The sequence below is a fragment of the Anolis carolinensis genome, chromosome 2 (assembly GCF_035594765.1).
Source record: "Anolis carolinensis isolate JA03-04 chromosome 2, rAnoCar3.1.pri, whole genome shotgun sequence".
NCBI classification, from domain to species: domain Eukaryota; kingdom Metazoa; phylum Chordata; class Lepidosauria; order Squamata; family Dactyloidae; genus Anolis; species Anolis carolinensis.
The window spans coordinates 34,440,992-34,455,586 of record NC_085842.1 but is presented as its reverse complement, the minus strand read 5'-3'; the positions used below and the strand labels follow the sequence as shown (position 1 = coordinate 34,455,586).

Below are 14,595 nucleotides of genomic sequence, written 5' to 3'. Positions count from 1 at the left end.
CTTCAAATTCTAGTAAAAAAATTCAATGAATTAGTCATTCATTTTCTAAATGCACATGCCCTGCTTTTATTCAAAGAAATAATCCTGGAATAATTTAGAATGCTTCATTCTAGTTGTTTCATGAAGGACAGCAACCAAAGGCTATATGTAAGGTGTGTGTAGAAGGAGGAATAGAAACTGGGATAAGGTGAAAAGACTAGGAACTGTACAAGGAACAAAATGTCTCCATTCAGCTACCAGAAATTACAATCAAATAAATCCGTTTTGGTGCCTGAAGATGATAATAAAAATTATCCTCTCCACTTAAACCTAAGTGTTCCCGGTATTCCTGCATGTCAAGGGGATGGTCCTTGGGGCCTCTTCAAAATCTATGGTTCTGTGATTTTGCAATTTTCAAAACTGATAACTTGATGACCTAGGAATGGTACTCCAAATTTTTACATCAGAAACAGGGTTCTAAGATTTTTTGTTAATGCACTGCATATCCTCTATATAAGAATGAACATTATATATAGTCGAGTCTCACTTATCCAACATTTGCTTATCCAATGTTCTGGATTATCCAATGCAGTCTGCCTCCTGCCCGGATCCACAGCTGTTTCTCTAGGCAGCAAAGACTGAACCTTTTACACATTTAAGTTCCAACAGTGTTGTCACTGTGAGTTCATTTTATGCAATTCTATCTTTATTTGTAGTCAATTTGTTAGTAGTCAGTTTTTGTAATTAATGTTTTCAAAACATTGCAATGTTTTGATGCTAAATTCATAAATACAGTAATTACTACACAATGTTACCGTGTACTGAATTGCTTTTTCTGTCAATTCTGATGTTTCGGTGTTTAATTTGTAAAATCATAATGTAATTTGACGTTTAATAGGTTTTTCCTTAATCCCTCCTTATTATCCAACATTTTTGCTTATCCAACGTTCTGCCGGCCCGTTTATGTTAGATAAGTGAGACTCTACTGTAATGTGTTGCTGAAGGCTTTCATGGCCGGAATGCTGTGAGTTTTCCGGGCTGTATGGTCATGTTCCAGAAACATTCTCTCCTGACGTTTTGATCCACATCTATGGCAGGCATCTTCTAAGACTGTGAGGTCTGTTGGAAACTAGGCAAGTGGGGTTTATATATCTGTGGAATGTCCAGGGTGGGAGAAAGAACTTGCCTGCTTGAGGAAATTATGAATGTTGCAGTTGACCACCTTGATTACCATTGAATAGCCTTGCACGCAGCATATTATTTGATAACACAGAAATGCTGGACCACTCTAACAACCACCATGTCAGACTACACAGAGATGACACTGAAATCCACAAGCATGTGGACAATTTCAACAAAAAGGGGGAAACAATGAAATTGAACAAAATCTGGCTACCAGTATTGTAAAACAATTCTAAAATCAGGACAGTAAATAAAGAACAACACTCAGAAAGAGGGGATTGCCAGGCAAGAAACAATCATGGCCAGCTAATCACCTCCCAACAAATTATTCCCCCAGACAAGAAGCAGCCAAGCTTTGAAGCTGCAAGGCTATTCAATGCTAGGCAAGGTAGTCAATTGCAACATTCACACTTGCCTCAAGCAGACAAGAATTCTTTCTCCCACCCTTGATCTTCCACAGATATATAAACCCCACTTGCCTAGTTTCCAACAGACCTCACAATCTCCGAGGATGCCTGCCATAGATGTGGGAGAGAACCGTCAGGAGAGAATGCTTCTGGAATATGGTCATAAAGCCCGGAAAACTTACAACAACACATCACATGCTCTTTCACTCACTTATGTACCCCTTCCTGCGAACAGTATGATAGTTTCCTGTATGTAGATCGTGAAATCAGATACAATATGTATTGATATAATGTGCCCCAGTTCCTTCCATTCCATTCCTTCTCCACAAGCTCTATGAAGGCCGCCTATGGGTTGTTTGGAAACATTTATGTTTAAACACTGGAACGGAAAACTTTTCTTCATAGCACAGACACCAGCCAATCAGAACCATGCATAACATTTGTAAATGTTTTTAAAATTTTCCTCGATGCTTGATTCTGGAGACAGAGAGTAACATACAATCATACCAAAAACAGTAAATGTGCTTCCCAACTGGTCCCACTATCCTATTATAATGATATCTATCTTTACACTAAGATTCTGCAATAAAGCCTGTGTTGTCCAAATCATTCACAAGTTCTGCACCCATACTACAATGGTCAGATTTCCCACCTACACCTAGGAAGTCAGGATGTGTTTGCCCCTTCTTATACAGTCACCAATACTAACGCTGGCAACCCAGAGGATCGTTCTGGCTCAGTCCATAGAAGGCTTCTTTGCAGCTGTCACAACGCACGCCTTTGACATTGTCTTTGCAGCGGCACTGCCCTGCGATCATGCCCAAGGACACATCTGTATGACTGTCGCACACGCCACCATCCAACGAGCCCACGGGATCACAGTCACAGGCTATGGGGCAAAAAGAAGAGATAGTGAGACAGATAAATTTGCAGTCATCACACTCATTATCTTGGACAGGTATGAGGAGCTGAATCAGAGTCAGGAACCCACGGAGTCAGAAGGTACACAACCACTGCAAACAATGCCAGATGGCACCAAACTGGGAGGGATAGCTAATACTCCAGAAGACAGGAGCAGAATCCAAAATGATCTTAACAGATTAGACAGATGGGCCGAAACTAACAAAATGAAGTTCAACAGGGACAAATGCAAGATACTCCACTTAGGCAGAAAAAATGAAATGTGAAGATATAGAATGAGGGATGCCTGGCTCGACAGCAGTACGTGTGAAAAAGACCTTGGAGTCCTCGTGGAAAACAAGTTGAACATGAGCCTACAATGTGATCCAGTAGCTAAAAAAGCCAATGGGATTTTGGCCTGCATAAATAGGAGTCTAGTGTCTAGATCCAGGGAAGTCATGCTACCTCTCTATTCTGTCTTGGTCAGACCACACCTGGAATCACACTGTGCCCAATTCCTTCTTTAGAGGCTTTTAAGCAGTGGCTGGATGGTCATCTGTCGAGGGTGCTTTGAATGTCATCTTCCTGCTTCTTGGCAGGGGGTTGGACTGGATGGCCCATGAGGTCTCTTCCAAATCTATGATTCTAGGTTTTCAGTCAGGAAATTGGGATAAACTTGTCCCTTTTCATAAATCCTGCCACTATCCAAAGGAGCAGGAATCAGAGTCATTCTAGCCAGATTCTTCAATAATAATTTAGCACATGTCATGCTGGGCCCACAAATAATGGAGGAGAAATAAAACTGAATTAATTTAAATTAATGATAAAATACTGGTGTAATGAAGTGTGAAAATTTTTAGTTTACAGATGTCATGTTTAATTGTGTTTTAAAAGGGTCAATATTTCAGTTATGGCATCTCTGCACTCAAGAGTTGGTTGCCATGGAGAAGTGGGCGGAGCCAACTGCCGTTTTGGTGGAGAAGTGCAGGTTTGAAAAAGAAGCAGTTAGTCTGTGCCCTGATGAGGTACAGTGAAGGGATCAGGGAGACTCAATTGCTTATTTTTGAGTCAGTTTAAAATAGGTTTGTTGACTTATTTTAAGGTAGTCTGTCTCCTGATAAGGAACAGATAATCTGTGATTGTAATTCACAGGGTGACTGCAGTTTAAAAGCAGTAGAGAAAGAAGTGACATTTTAAGAAGTTTGAAACACCTCATTCTAGCTTTGCAACTGTTAACTAAAATGCCTCTAAAGAGAAAGTTATTGTAACCATTAAGCTTTGTGCCTGAATAAACATGTTATTGTTCTTTTAAACATCTCAGCTTCTGTCACATATATTACCATCAAAAGCAAACAAGAAGAAAGAATAAAAACAAAATTTAAAAGGTCTCCTCTCTGAGTAGCTAGTGTCTACATCTTCCCATAGTGGTGGCAAGCATTGATAATCCCCTTTACATCTGGTGGCCGCATTATAAACATCCTTACATCTGGTGGCAGCGTTTTAATAAAAACATCTTTATAATTTGGTGGCAGCAGTTGTAATATATATATAATTAAATAAAAACAACACATCTCCACAACTGGTAATAAGAAACTGGCAACGTTTTTGTTAGCAATACTGCCCTTTATACGCTACACAATTGTAATATAGTAGACATTCAATTTTTACGGGGTTAAGCGGGATAGGAGAACAGAATCCCCATAAAAGTTGAAAAAAATAAAACACGCTTTATAAACCTGAGAGAATATCTTTCTAGGGATCTCTAGGTCCTCCAGGATGAGTCTGAGGTTAATATCTTCTGGAGCTTAACACCGCTGCATTAGAATGAGGGAATACTCACGGATGCAGGCAGTGCTTGCGCGGATGTCAGCCATTGGGTTGCGATAGTAGAAGGGCTTGCAGAGCTGGCAGTGGCGCCCCATGGTGTTGTGCAGGCACTCATCACAGACCCCGCCGCTGGTGTTGCCCGTGGCCAGGTACACGGCCATGTCAAAGTGGCACCTATGTGAGTGCTCATTGCAGTTGCACTCTGCAGAGAAACTCAACACTGTTACAAGTGGTGTTGCCGGAACATCATGCACATACACACATTTCTTCATCACAGAAAACAATGAGGACTTGTAGTATCCATAGAGAAGAGATAAAGAGTGAATCTTCAGTGGAGAATTAATTGCAGTTTGCCATCACTTTAACCACCATGACAATGCTCTGGGTCTATCAAATTGTAGGTTTTTTAGCCTTCTTTGTCAGAGTGCTGGTGCCTCAGCAAGCTACAAATACCAGGGTTCCATAGCATTTTGTTACAGACATTAAAGTGGTATTAAACTGCAGTCATTCTATAGTGTAGAAGATGTATCCTATGTGTGTTTTTCAGCAGGCTGTTTCTGAGAACACCTTCCACTGAATGAATGGGTGTGTTTATTTCGAACACGGAAAAGAACAAGGACTGGAAACACATGAAAAGAGGCAAAGGATGCATCCATACTGTGGAATTAATGCAGTTTGACACCCCCACAACAACCTTCCCTCAATCCTATGGAGTCATGGGAGTTGTAATTTGATGAGGAACCAGCACTCTTTGGCAGAGACGGCTTAAGTCCTTGTAAAACTTCAGCTCCCATGATTCCATCGCATTGAATCATGGCAGTTAAAGTGGTGTCAAACTGCATTAATTCTACAATATAGATGCACTCATTGACTCAAGGTGATTCTATTTTTCCAGTTAGCCCAATACATTTGGCCTATTATTTAGATCACAGCCCAGAAAAATAAAGCATCCTTAATTGAGCAGCCCTATAACCATGTTGTGGTTGGTCTCTATTCCTTATCTACAAATAGCTGAGCTTCTCTGACCTAAAACCAAGGATGCTAGCCTCTCCAGAATATAAAGATCTCCTCCTTCAGGGATATATTTGTTCCTGTCAGCTGTTAGACTATATAATTCAGTACAGACACCAACCCGCTCACCTTTGCAGGCGTGTGAATCGTGGGCCTCAGCTGGCCTCCAAGGCAACTCCTGGTAAAAGTCCTTGCAGAGTTCACAGTTGAGGCCTTTTGTGTGGTGCTTGCAGACGCATCGGCCATGGATCTGGAGCAAAAGGAGATGGATCAGGGAGAGTGCAACTACACTGCAGAATCAATGCAGTTTGACACCACTCTAATTGCCATGGTTCAATGCCATGGAACAATGGGAATTATATTTTGGTGAGACACACATATTCATCTTGACCAACTTTAAATACAGGTAGAGTTTGGGAGCTTATAACAGAGGATGATTGGAGTTGTAATCCACTCACATTTGTAGAGCCATGTGAATCCTGCCAATTATAGTTGTGGGTCAAACTTTGTACATATACTCATCATGACCGACTTAATATACTGGTGGGGTTTGGAGAGATTGATAGAGGATGATGGGAGTCCTAACCAGCTCTTGGGCTGTTGAGAGTTGTACACCATCACCTCTATGATTTTATAAATGGTCCCATTATAAGGTTATACATTTTTTAATAGAATCATCATCATTCATAAAATCCGAAAAAAAACAATATCTGTTTCTAATAAACAGCATGATGAAATACTCAACCCAGGCAATGCTGGGTACGTAGTAATATTATAAAAAAGGCCCATTCCAGGGTAGACGACTAGTGAAATGACATTATATTGTACTCAATATACTGTATTCAACCCATTATCCTCTCTTCCTGACTATAAGAATGCCTTGGTCTCCCATTCATATTCCCAACCCTAAACCCGCCTCATGTGCCTTACCATGCCTTCAACTAGGTTTGTCACTCCAGCCAAAGGAGCGCACTCTGAGGCATGTCCATAGCAGAAGCAGCTTCCACGCAGCACCAGCTCATACACAGCGTAGTAGTATTTCTGAAGCACCTGAAGTCGCGAGTCCAGGAGGTTGTCCCCCAGAGTATGCAGCTTTGTGAAGTTCACTCGCAAATTGGTGACACGTAACAAATCTGGATGGGAGAGGAACCATTTGTTGGTACATAGTTTTGGCTCTTTAATTCCTATGGCTTCAATCCTCTATGGCCCCTTCCACATAGTTGTATAAAATCCACATTGAACTAATAATAATTATTAATAGTAATAATAAGAAGAAGAACTTTATTTTTATATCCCACCACCATCTCCCCAAGGGGACTTGGGGCGGCTTACATGGGGCAAGGCCCGCAACACAATAAAAATAAAAATACATAAAAAGCAATACACAATATAAAAATAAGATAAAAACAGGATAAAAACAACAATATTGTAACAATAAATAATAATATCAACCGGCAACCAGACATAGTTTCTGTCATTAGATTATATGGCAGTTTAACCCACTTTAAAACAGATATTGTGGATTATCTGCCTTGATATTCTGGGTTATATGGCTGTGTGGAAGGGCCCCAGGTCTCCCATTTTCAGCTTGATCCTACAAATTTGATATCTGTCTGTGGAGATTGTTTCCAAAAGGTAGCATTTTTAACAAGGACTCCAATCTCCAAGTCCTACTTCTGTTTTTGCTCTTTCTATTCGCAGCGGTACCTTGGATTTCCTGGCTGTAGGGATCCTCTACTTTTATAGCTGGGTCCAGCACTTTGAAAATTACCTGCAGAATAAGAATAAGAAGAACATACACAAATCTTCCCAAATGTAATAAAGCGAAGCAAGGCAGAGGGAGTACATTTCCTGGAAGGCATTTGGAGGCACTCTGGAGTTTACCAAGCTGGGTAGTCAGGGCATGAGTCCGAATGCACCAATCTGTTTGCACCAATCCATTTAATGCAGTTCAAAGCTAGCTGTGGCAGCCACACAACAAACTCCCATTTATTTATTTATCATGTAAGAAGTGAATTGAGAATACAGTTATAGTGTATAGAAAAACCACAAACGAAGTTTAAAACTTGGCATTATACTACATTTCCTTTGACCAGAAGCTGCCACTTTGAGTGCCTCTGGTGTTGCTGGGAGAAGGTCCTTCATTGTGCATGTGGCAAGGCTCAGGCTGCATTGTAGTAAGTGGTCTGTGGTTTGTTCTTCTCCACACTTGCATGTCGTGGACTCTACAAAGTCCCATGAAAGTGTGCGAAAGGAAGCTCTTAATGCGTATCAGTGCTCTGTGGCTTGTGGACCATTTGGGTCTCAAACTGGCTCCAGGGTTTTCGATGTAATCATCTGCACAGTGAAACCACTTACTTTAATAATGGTTTGAAACTGCATTAAATAGTCAGTGTAGAAGTGCCCAAGGTTTCAGGCAGCAGTCTATCACTGCTCAACCTGGACTGAATCCAGAATCTGCTGTTGAGGAAACCTATGTTCTGTTACTCTGTTATAACCCTTTCTCTGAACTTTAGTGTAGAACGAAAACTTCAATTGCTGTTCTAGCATCTGGACAGAAAGACAAACTAGGGCCTCATCTACACTGTCATGTAATGCAATTTAGCTGATGTGAATCTACACTGCATTATGTGATACTATAAACTCATATAATGCAGTTCAATACAGTTAAGCTGCCATATAATGCAGTTCATTATACACTGCCATAGAATGCTTTTCAGTGCAGTCAGACATCATTATTTGGTAGTATAGATGGGGCTTGGGTTGGGGATATTACAGAGTGGCTAGTAAAGTATGATTAAGTCACAGTCAGAAATGACAAACAGAGGTCTCCACCTACAGTAACATATAACGCATTTGAAACTGCATTCTTTGGTGAGTGTAGGCCAGGCATGGGCAAACTTCATCCCTCCAGGTGTTTTGGGCTTCAAACTCCCACAATTCTGGCTGTTAGGAATTTTGGGAGTTGAAGTCCAAAACACCTGGCGGGCCAAAGTTTGATCATTCCTGGTATAGACCCATATAATGCAGTCAAACTGCATTATATGATTCTACACTGATCATATAATGATTGAATTTCAAAGCACACTATATTGCAGGGCAGATGTGGCCTTTCACAAGCTGATGCTGCCCTTCTGCAGCTCTGCAGCTCTCCGAACCTCCGAGCCGCATGGCTATGTACTGACCTCACCGTGGCTGGAGGGCTCAATCTCTGAGTATCGCTGGTCACAGACTGCCTGGTTGACGTGTGCTGGAATCTGAGTGGGGATGCCAGGGAAGAGTTTGGAGCAGTTGAAGGCAAAGTAGCGATACACTTTCCAGCTGCGCCCAAAATCGGATGACCGCTCAATCAACATGGCAGCTGGGCGGAAGGTCTGCAGGAAAGAGAGCACAAAATAGAAAGCTGGGTTTCATCATCCTTTCCTCAGCATAGCTGCCCTCCTTCATCACTACCCCAAATCCATTCATCAAGTCAGTATTTGCAGCTATTCATCTCCGAGCCCCAAAACCTGATCTTTGGAAAATCTAATTGGGAAGAAAAACGAAGTGGTGAGAATTCTGCAGTTTTCTTTTGGTATTCACTCATCCTGAATATATTTCTGTAAATTATTCTGCACAGAAATACACCTTGTAGAGTTGTAGATTTGATGTTTTGGTTTGATTTGGGTTTCATTTTTTTAATGTATACTAACACACAATCATCTGCAAGCATTTTTGTGTGTGCAAAGACTCTACATGCAATAGGCAAAATAATTTACTGAAACACTTTGGGATGTCCAAACACTGATAGAGAACTGAATCTAAGGCTCCATCTACACTGCCATTTTAATTCAGATTGAACTGCATTATATGGTCAGTGCATTTATTTATTTACTCTATTTATATCCCGCTCTTCTCACCCTTGCAGGGAACTCAGAGCGATGTACATAATGGCAATATTCAGTGCTGCATATTACACAACATAAAAGCAATACATTAATACAATAGTGTAGACCAGTGGTTCTCAACCTGTGGGTCCCCAGATGTTTTGGCCTTCAATCCCAGAAATCCTAAAAGCTGGTAAACTAGCAGGGATTTCTGGGAGTTGTAGGCCAAAACACCTGGGGACCCACAGGCTGAGAACCACTGGTGTAGACTCATGCAATTCAATTAAACTGGAGATTCTATAGACACCGCTGATGGAAAGGGAGAAATTAATCCTTTCCTCCCTTGCTGTCTGTTCTTATGAGAATGGCCGTTCCAAAACTTGATATTGTGCATTGGGAAGAATTCCATAATTGACACTAAATGTCTGAAAACTTAAATGCCCTGTGAAAATAGAAGGGTATGTGCTAAAACTGAAATATATGCACACAATAATATCCCATATAATGTCCCTTATTGATAGACATGTTTAAATATTTGAAAAGCTGTCATAAAGAAGAGAGAGCAGGCTCGCTTTCTGCTGCTCTAGAGACTGCAACATGAAGGAATGCATTCCACCTGCCAAAAACAAGATTCCACCAAAATATTAGGAAAAATGTCCTGATGGTAAGAGCTGTTCAACTGTGGAATATGTTGCTGTCTTGGAGCATTGTGGAATCTGTCAGGGAACCGGAGACCCTGACTGATGGATGAGTCAGGTCTCACCTCTGCTCACTCGTCAGACCACTTAGGCAATGGCGAAAGTGACACCGACAAAGAATGAAGTCTTTTTCTTTTGCCCTTCTAGCAATCAATCAGGGCTCACTGCAATTAACCTCTTGACTGGTGGAATGCTTGCTGGAACAAAAAACACACACTTCCACAGCAACAATAGATTAAACATTTCACCACATATCAACAAAACACCAACAGAATCTCCTCTGGAGGTTTTTAAGCAGAGGTTGGGTCACTACCTGCTGGGAGTATTTTGGATATATTTTCCCAATGGCAGAATGGGGTTGGATTGGATGGCCCTTGGAGTCTCTTCCAACCCTGTGGTTCTATGAGTTTATAATTTTATGCAAGCTCCAATGAAGCCATCTAATATAGTTCTGTGCCTACACAGAGGTTTAGGTACCTTAAACTTCATTATGAGGTGAGTAAAATGGAACTCGGCTTCCAAGTCCAAGCGGATGCTGACCTCTTCAACACCTGGAACACAAGAGAGAGAGAGACAGAAATAAGATCTCCTTCAAGAGCTCTGCTCAAGTGTTCTTTGCTTTAGGAAATGAAGGAGAGAGTAGAGGCTCCACCCTTCTATCATGCTGTCCACATTGTTGGCTTCATGATCCCAGAACCCTGCTTTTAATCATCCTGGCTGGAGGATTCTGGGAGTTGTAATCTAAAAAGTTACCTTTTCAAACAACATGCTATACTAGTGGTGATTTCACATGTGATTTAGATCCCTGTTCATATAAACATAGGAGATTCTCTCCACTGCAACTCTTTATCTTGCCATACATGGGGGTCTGCAAAGCTGGGCAAATGGGACCCAAATGGGGCATACTTAATGTATCCTTGCTCTCCTTTTAAGACATGAAGAGAAGGATAACTTATTAGAGCTCTCAACCTAGACATTAGAAAGCTTACCTTTTTAATAATAATAACACCAACAACAACAACAACAACAACAACAACAACTACTTTATTTTTGTACACCACCTCCATCTCCCCAAAGCGACTCGGGGCGGCTAACATGGGGCCAAGCCCAGACAAATACAATAAAACAAAATAAAATGCATACAAAACTAACATAGTAAAGCAATAAAATAGTAACAGTAGCATAATAAAACATAGTATAAAACAGTACAAAAAACTTTAGATGAAGGCAAACTGGGCCAAAGTGCAAAGAATTATAAAACCTGTGGTATGAGGTAGATAAATAAAGTACTGCATTTAGTAAGAAAGTCAGGTGGGATAACAATGAGGTTATTCTCAACTGAGGGACGAAATAAAGTGTATCAGAAAAACAGACTGACACTGAGACAGGACCTGTTGTTGCTATAGCTATTATGGCATCAACAGTGCTCAGTGACTTCTATGCCAGTGGATGGTATAATTTCTCCAGGTTTTAATTCAAAATTTTAAAATTCTGTTAAAGGTGCCCTGAACCACTTCCCCCAGTTACAAGTTTGGTATATGCAGGGAATGCTGTGGATGTAGCATATCTTGAAATCAGTAAGGTATTTGACAAGGTTCCCCATGACATTCTCATAAAGAAGGCAATAAAATCTAGGATAATGCAACTGTGAGGTGGATTGAGAATTAGTTGATTGGATGAACCCAAAGGATGCTCACCAATGGTTCCTCTTCATCCTGGAAAGAAGTGACTAGTGGAGTGCCTTGGGGTTCGATCCTGGGGCCAGTACTGTTCAACATCTTTACTAATGATTTAGATGAAGGTTTAGAGGGCCTGTTTATCAAATGTGCAAATGACATCAAATTGGAAGGGATAGCTAATTCCCCAGGAGACAGAATGAGAACCCAAAATGACCTGAACAAACTAACAAAATGAATTTCAACAGGGAGAAATGTAGAGTACAATTTAAATGAAATGCTCATAGAAAGGATGGGTGACACCAGGCTTGAAATCTGTATATGTGAAGATCTAGGAGTCTTAGTAGATCACCAGCTGAACATGAGAAAACAGTACGATGTAGCAGTTTTAAAAGTCAATGTGATTTGAGACAGCATCAATAGGAGCACTGTGTCTAGATTGAGGGAAATCCTAGCCGCCCTTTATTCTGCTTTGGTTAGACCTCACCTGGAATAACCCTGTGTCATATTCTGGGCACCACAATTGAGGAAGGACAAGCTGGAACATGCCCAGAGAAGGGCAACCAAAGATTTGGAAATGAAGCCTTATGAGGAATGGATAAGGGAAATGGAGATGTTTAGCTTAGAGAATAGAAGGCTGAGAAAGGACATGATAACCATGATTAAATATTTGAAAGGACGTGACATTGAGGAGGGGGCAAGCTTGTCTTCTGCTGCTCTGGAGACCAGGATAGTGCAAGGGATTCAAACTGTACAAAAATACTACCACCTAAATATTAGGAAGAACAGGCCCGGGCTGTGGCACAAGCTGGTGAGCAGCCAGCTGCAGCCAGCTGAGACCAATCACTCTGACCAAGAGGTCATGAGTTCGAGGCCAGCTCGGAGCCTGTGTTTGTCTTTGTCTTTGTTCTATGTCAAGGCATTGAATGTTTGCCTTATATGTGTAATGTGATCCACCCTGAGTGCCCTTCGGGGTAAGAAGGGCGGAATATAAATACTGTAAATAAATAATAAATAAACTTCCTGACAGTAAGAGCTGTTTGGCAGTGGAATATGCAGCCTGAGAGTGTAGTGGAGTCTCTTTCTCTGGAGGTTTTTAATCACAAGCTGGATGGCCGTCTGTCGGGAGTGTTTTGAGTGTGTGTTCCTGCATGGCAGAAGAAGGTTGGAAACAATTTCAGCACCACAGACAGCACTTTTAAAGTTATAATTCAAACCTGGAACAGATTCACCACTCACCCACCAACATCGAAGCAACCTATTCCAATGGCATGGCTGTTTGAAAGGTTCTGGTGTTGTAGTACAAAACACAACGTAGCCAAGCTCTGCAAGCACCTCTTGTGTGCTCTTGGATGCAGGTTATGATGCCAGCCTTCTCCTCGGCCATTTTTCTTCCACCCACGTCTGGCTATGCTCACATATTCCTTTAGATGGTGCCTCAGGCAGTGCAGTTTATTTCAGAGCATCGAAAATGGGTTGGGAGAACTGTTATAGCCTGTGGCTATGTACCTTCATTTTTTCGTTTGTTGTGGTTCAGTTTCTAGGCTCCTCTCCCTAGGACTTCAAACACCTGAAACCGCAACTGTGGTTTAACTGCAAACCACAGTAAGTCAGAAAGAGGCACAAATGCAAGCGCCCACAGGCAACAATAGCTCTACAATACCATTTTCAAAGCACTTTAAAGAATATTCACTGATGTACATATGACTTCAGGTAAAATTGCATGTCATGGAAGATGTGTACGAATGCATTTTGGTTTGTTTTTATTTGTCACCTCATGCCTCCCAGTTACTTCCAACTTATGACAACTCCATTGTAGTGTATTTTTGGCTTATCATTGTTCTTTAGTTTCAATTAACTGTACAAGTTTCAGAAACCAATATAAGAAGATAGTGGTAGAGCTAGTTTGGGTGAATTGGAGGATATGATGTATTGCTCTTTCATGACCTCCAAAATCTGTTGCCTGGAGTTGATGTTACACCCTGACGAATTATAGCTCTGTTCCTGGCCTTCCTTGTGAGGAAAAAGAAGCTTGTTCATCACCTTTGAAGCAGCTGCCAATGAACTTGAGCACAGTAAACAAAAGAAGGGCATGGCAATAAGGATGTCTATTTACTGTTTGGTAGCTTATGTCTGGGTCTCAGTTTATCAAGGAGTTACTCTGAAGGGCTAGTGCCAAATACAAGTAAATAAATGTTTGAATCTTGCTCTGCCTCTTACCATTCTCCGACTGCCACCAGGTCTGCTCCCCATCCTGGCCACTCAGGTAGATGACATTCTCAATGTGGTGGTTTTCGCGCAGGGAGGCCGAGTGAGAGTCGCACAGGAAGCATTTCTCAGAGTCCTGTCAAGTTACACACAATGGATCATTAAACGTTGCCAAAGGCTTGGAGACAACCAGGTGCTGCACAGTGCCAGGTGGTGAGTTCCATGTCATGGGACAGTAAATCCAACTTGGATTTAGTCCAAACTTTAGAAAATTTATCCAAGGTGATGGACCCAGCCCTCAAAGGTGGTTCAGCACCTTGGAGAATTCCTTTCAAGTTTGGAAAGAAATCCAGAGTGGATTCATTACTCCACAGATATGGGAGCCACTAACCCAGGCATGGGCAAACTTGGGCCCTCCAGGTGTTTTGGACTTCAACTCCCACCATTCCTAACAGCCTCAGGCCCCTTCGTTTTCCCCCTCAACTGGAAAAGCTTACACAATACAAGGATTTAAAGATCTAACTGCAAAGACTCTGGCACAAACCCGTAAAGGTGATCCCAATGGTGATCGTCTCACTGGGCGCAGTGCCTAAAGACCTTAGCCAGAACTTGAAAACAATTGGCATTGACAAAATCACCATCTGTCAGCTGCCAAAGTCCATCCTACTTGAATCTTTACACATTATTCGCCGATACATCACATAGTCCTAACACTTGGGAAGTATCCAATGTGTGATCCAATACAAAAGCCAGCATAGTGATCTTATTTACTGTGTACTAATCTTGCTGTGTATCAAATATAATAATAATAGTAGTAGTAGTAGTAGTAGTAATAATAATA

At 41.4% G+C, this 14,595-nt stretch overlaps 1 protein-coding gene across 2 annotated transcripts in view; it reads right to left on the bottom strand.

The window, feature by feature from the left end:
• The window catches only part of LOC100563069 (laminin subunit beta-1), an 86,827-nt gene that overhangs the window by 46,362 nt on the left and 25,870 nt on the right, over positions 1-14,595 (bottom strand). For both annotated transcript variants that reach the window (XM_062973772.1, XM_062973771.1), the window contains exons 4-11: positions 13,767-13,890; positions 10,348-10,421; positions 8,492-8,680; positions 7,014-7,077; positions 6,237-6,439; positions 5,436-5,556; positions 4,309-4,497; positions 2,278-2,457 (exon numbers count right to left, since the gene is read on the bottom strand). In XM_062973772.1, coding sequence (XP_062829842.1) covers positions 2,278-2,457; positions 4,309-4,497; positions 5,436-5,556; positions 6,237-6,439; positions 7,014-7,077; positions 8,492-8,680; positions 10,348-10,421; positions 13,767-13,890 — 1,144 coding nt within the window. The remainder of the gene's footprint in view (positions 1-2,277; positions 2,458-4,308; positions 4,498-5,435; positions 5,557-6,236; positions 6,440-7,013; positions 7,078-8,491; positions 8,681-10,347; positions 10,422-13,766; positions 13,891-14,595) is intronic.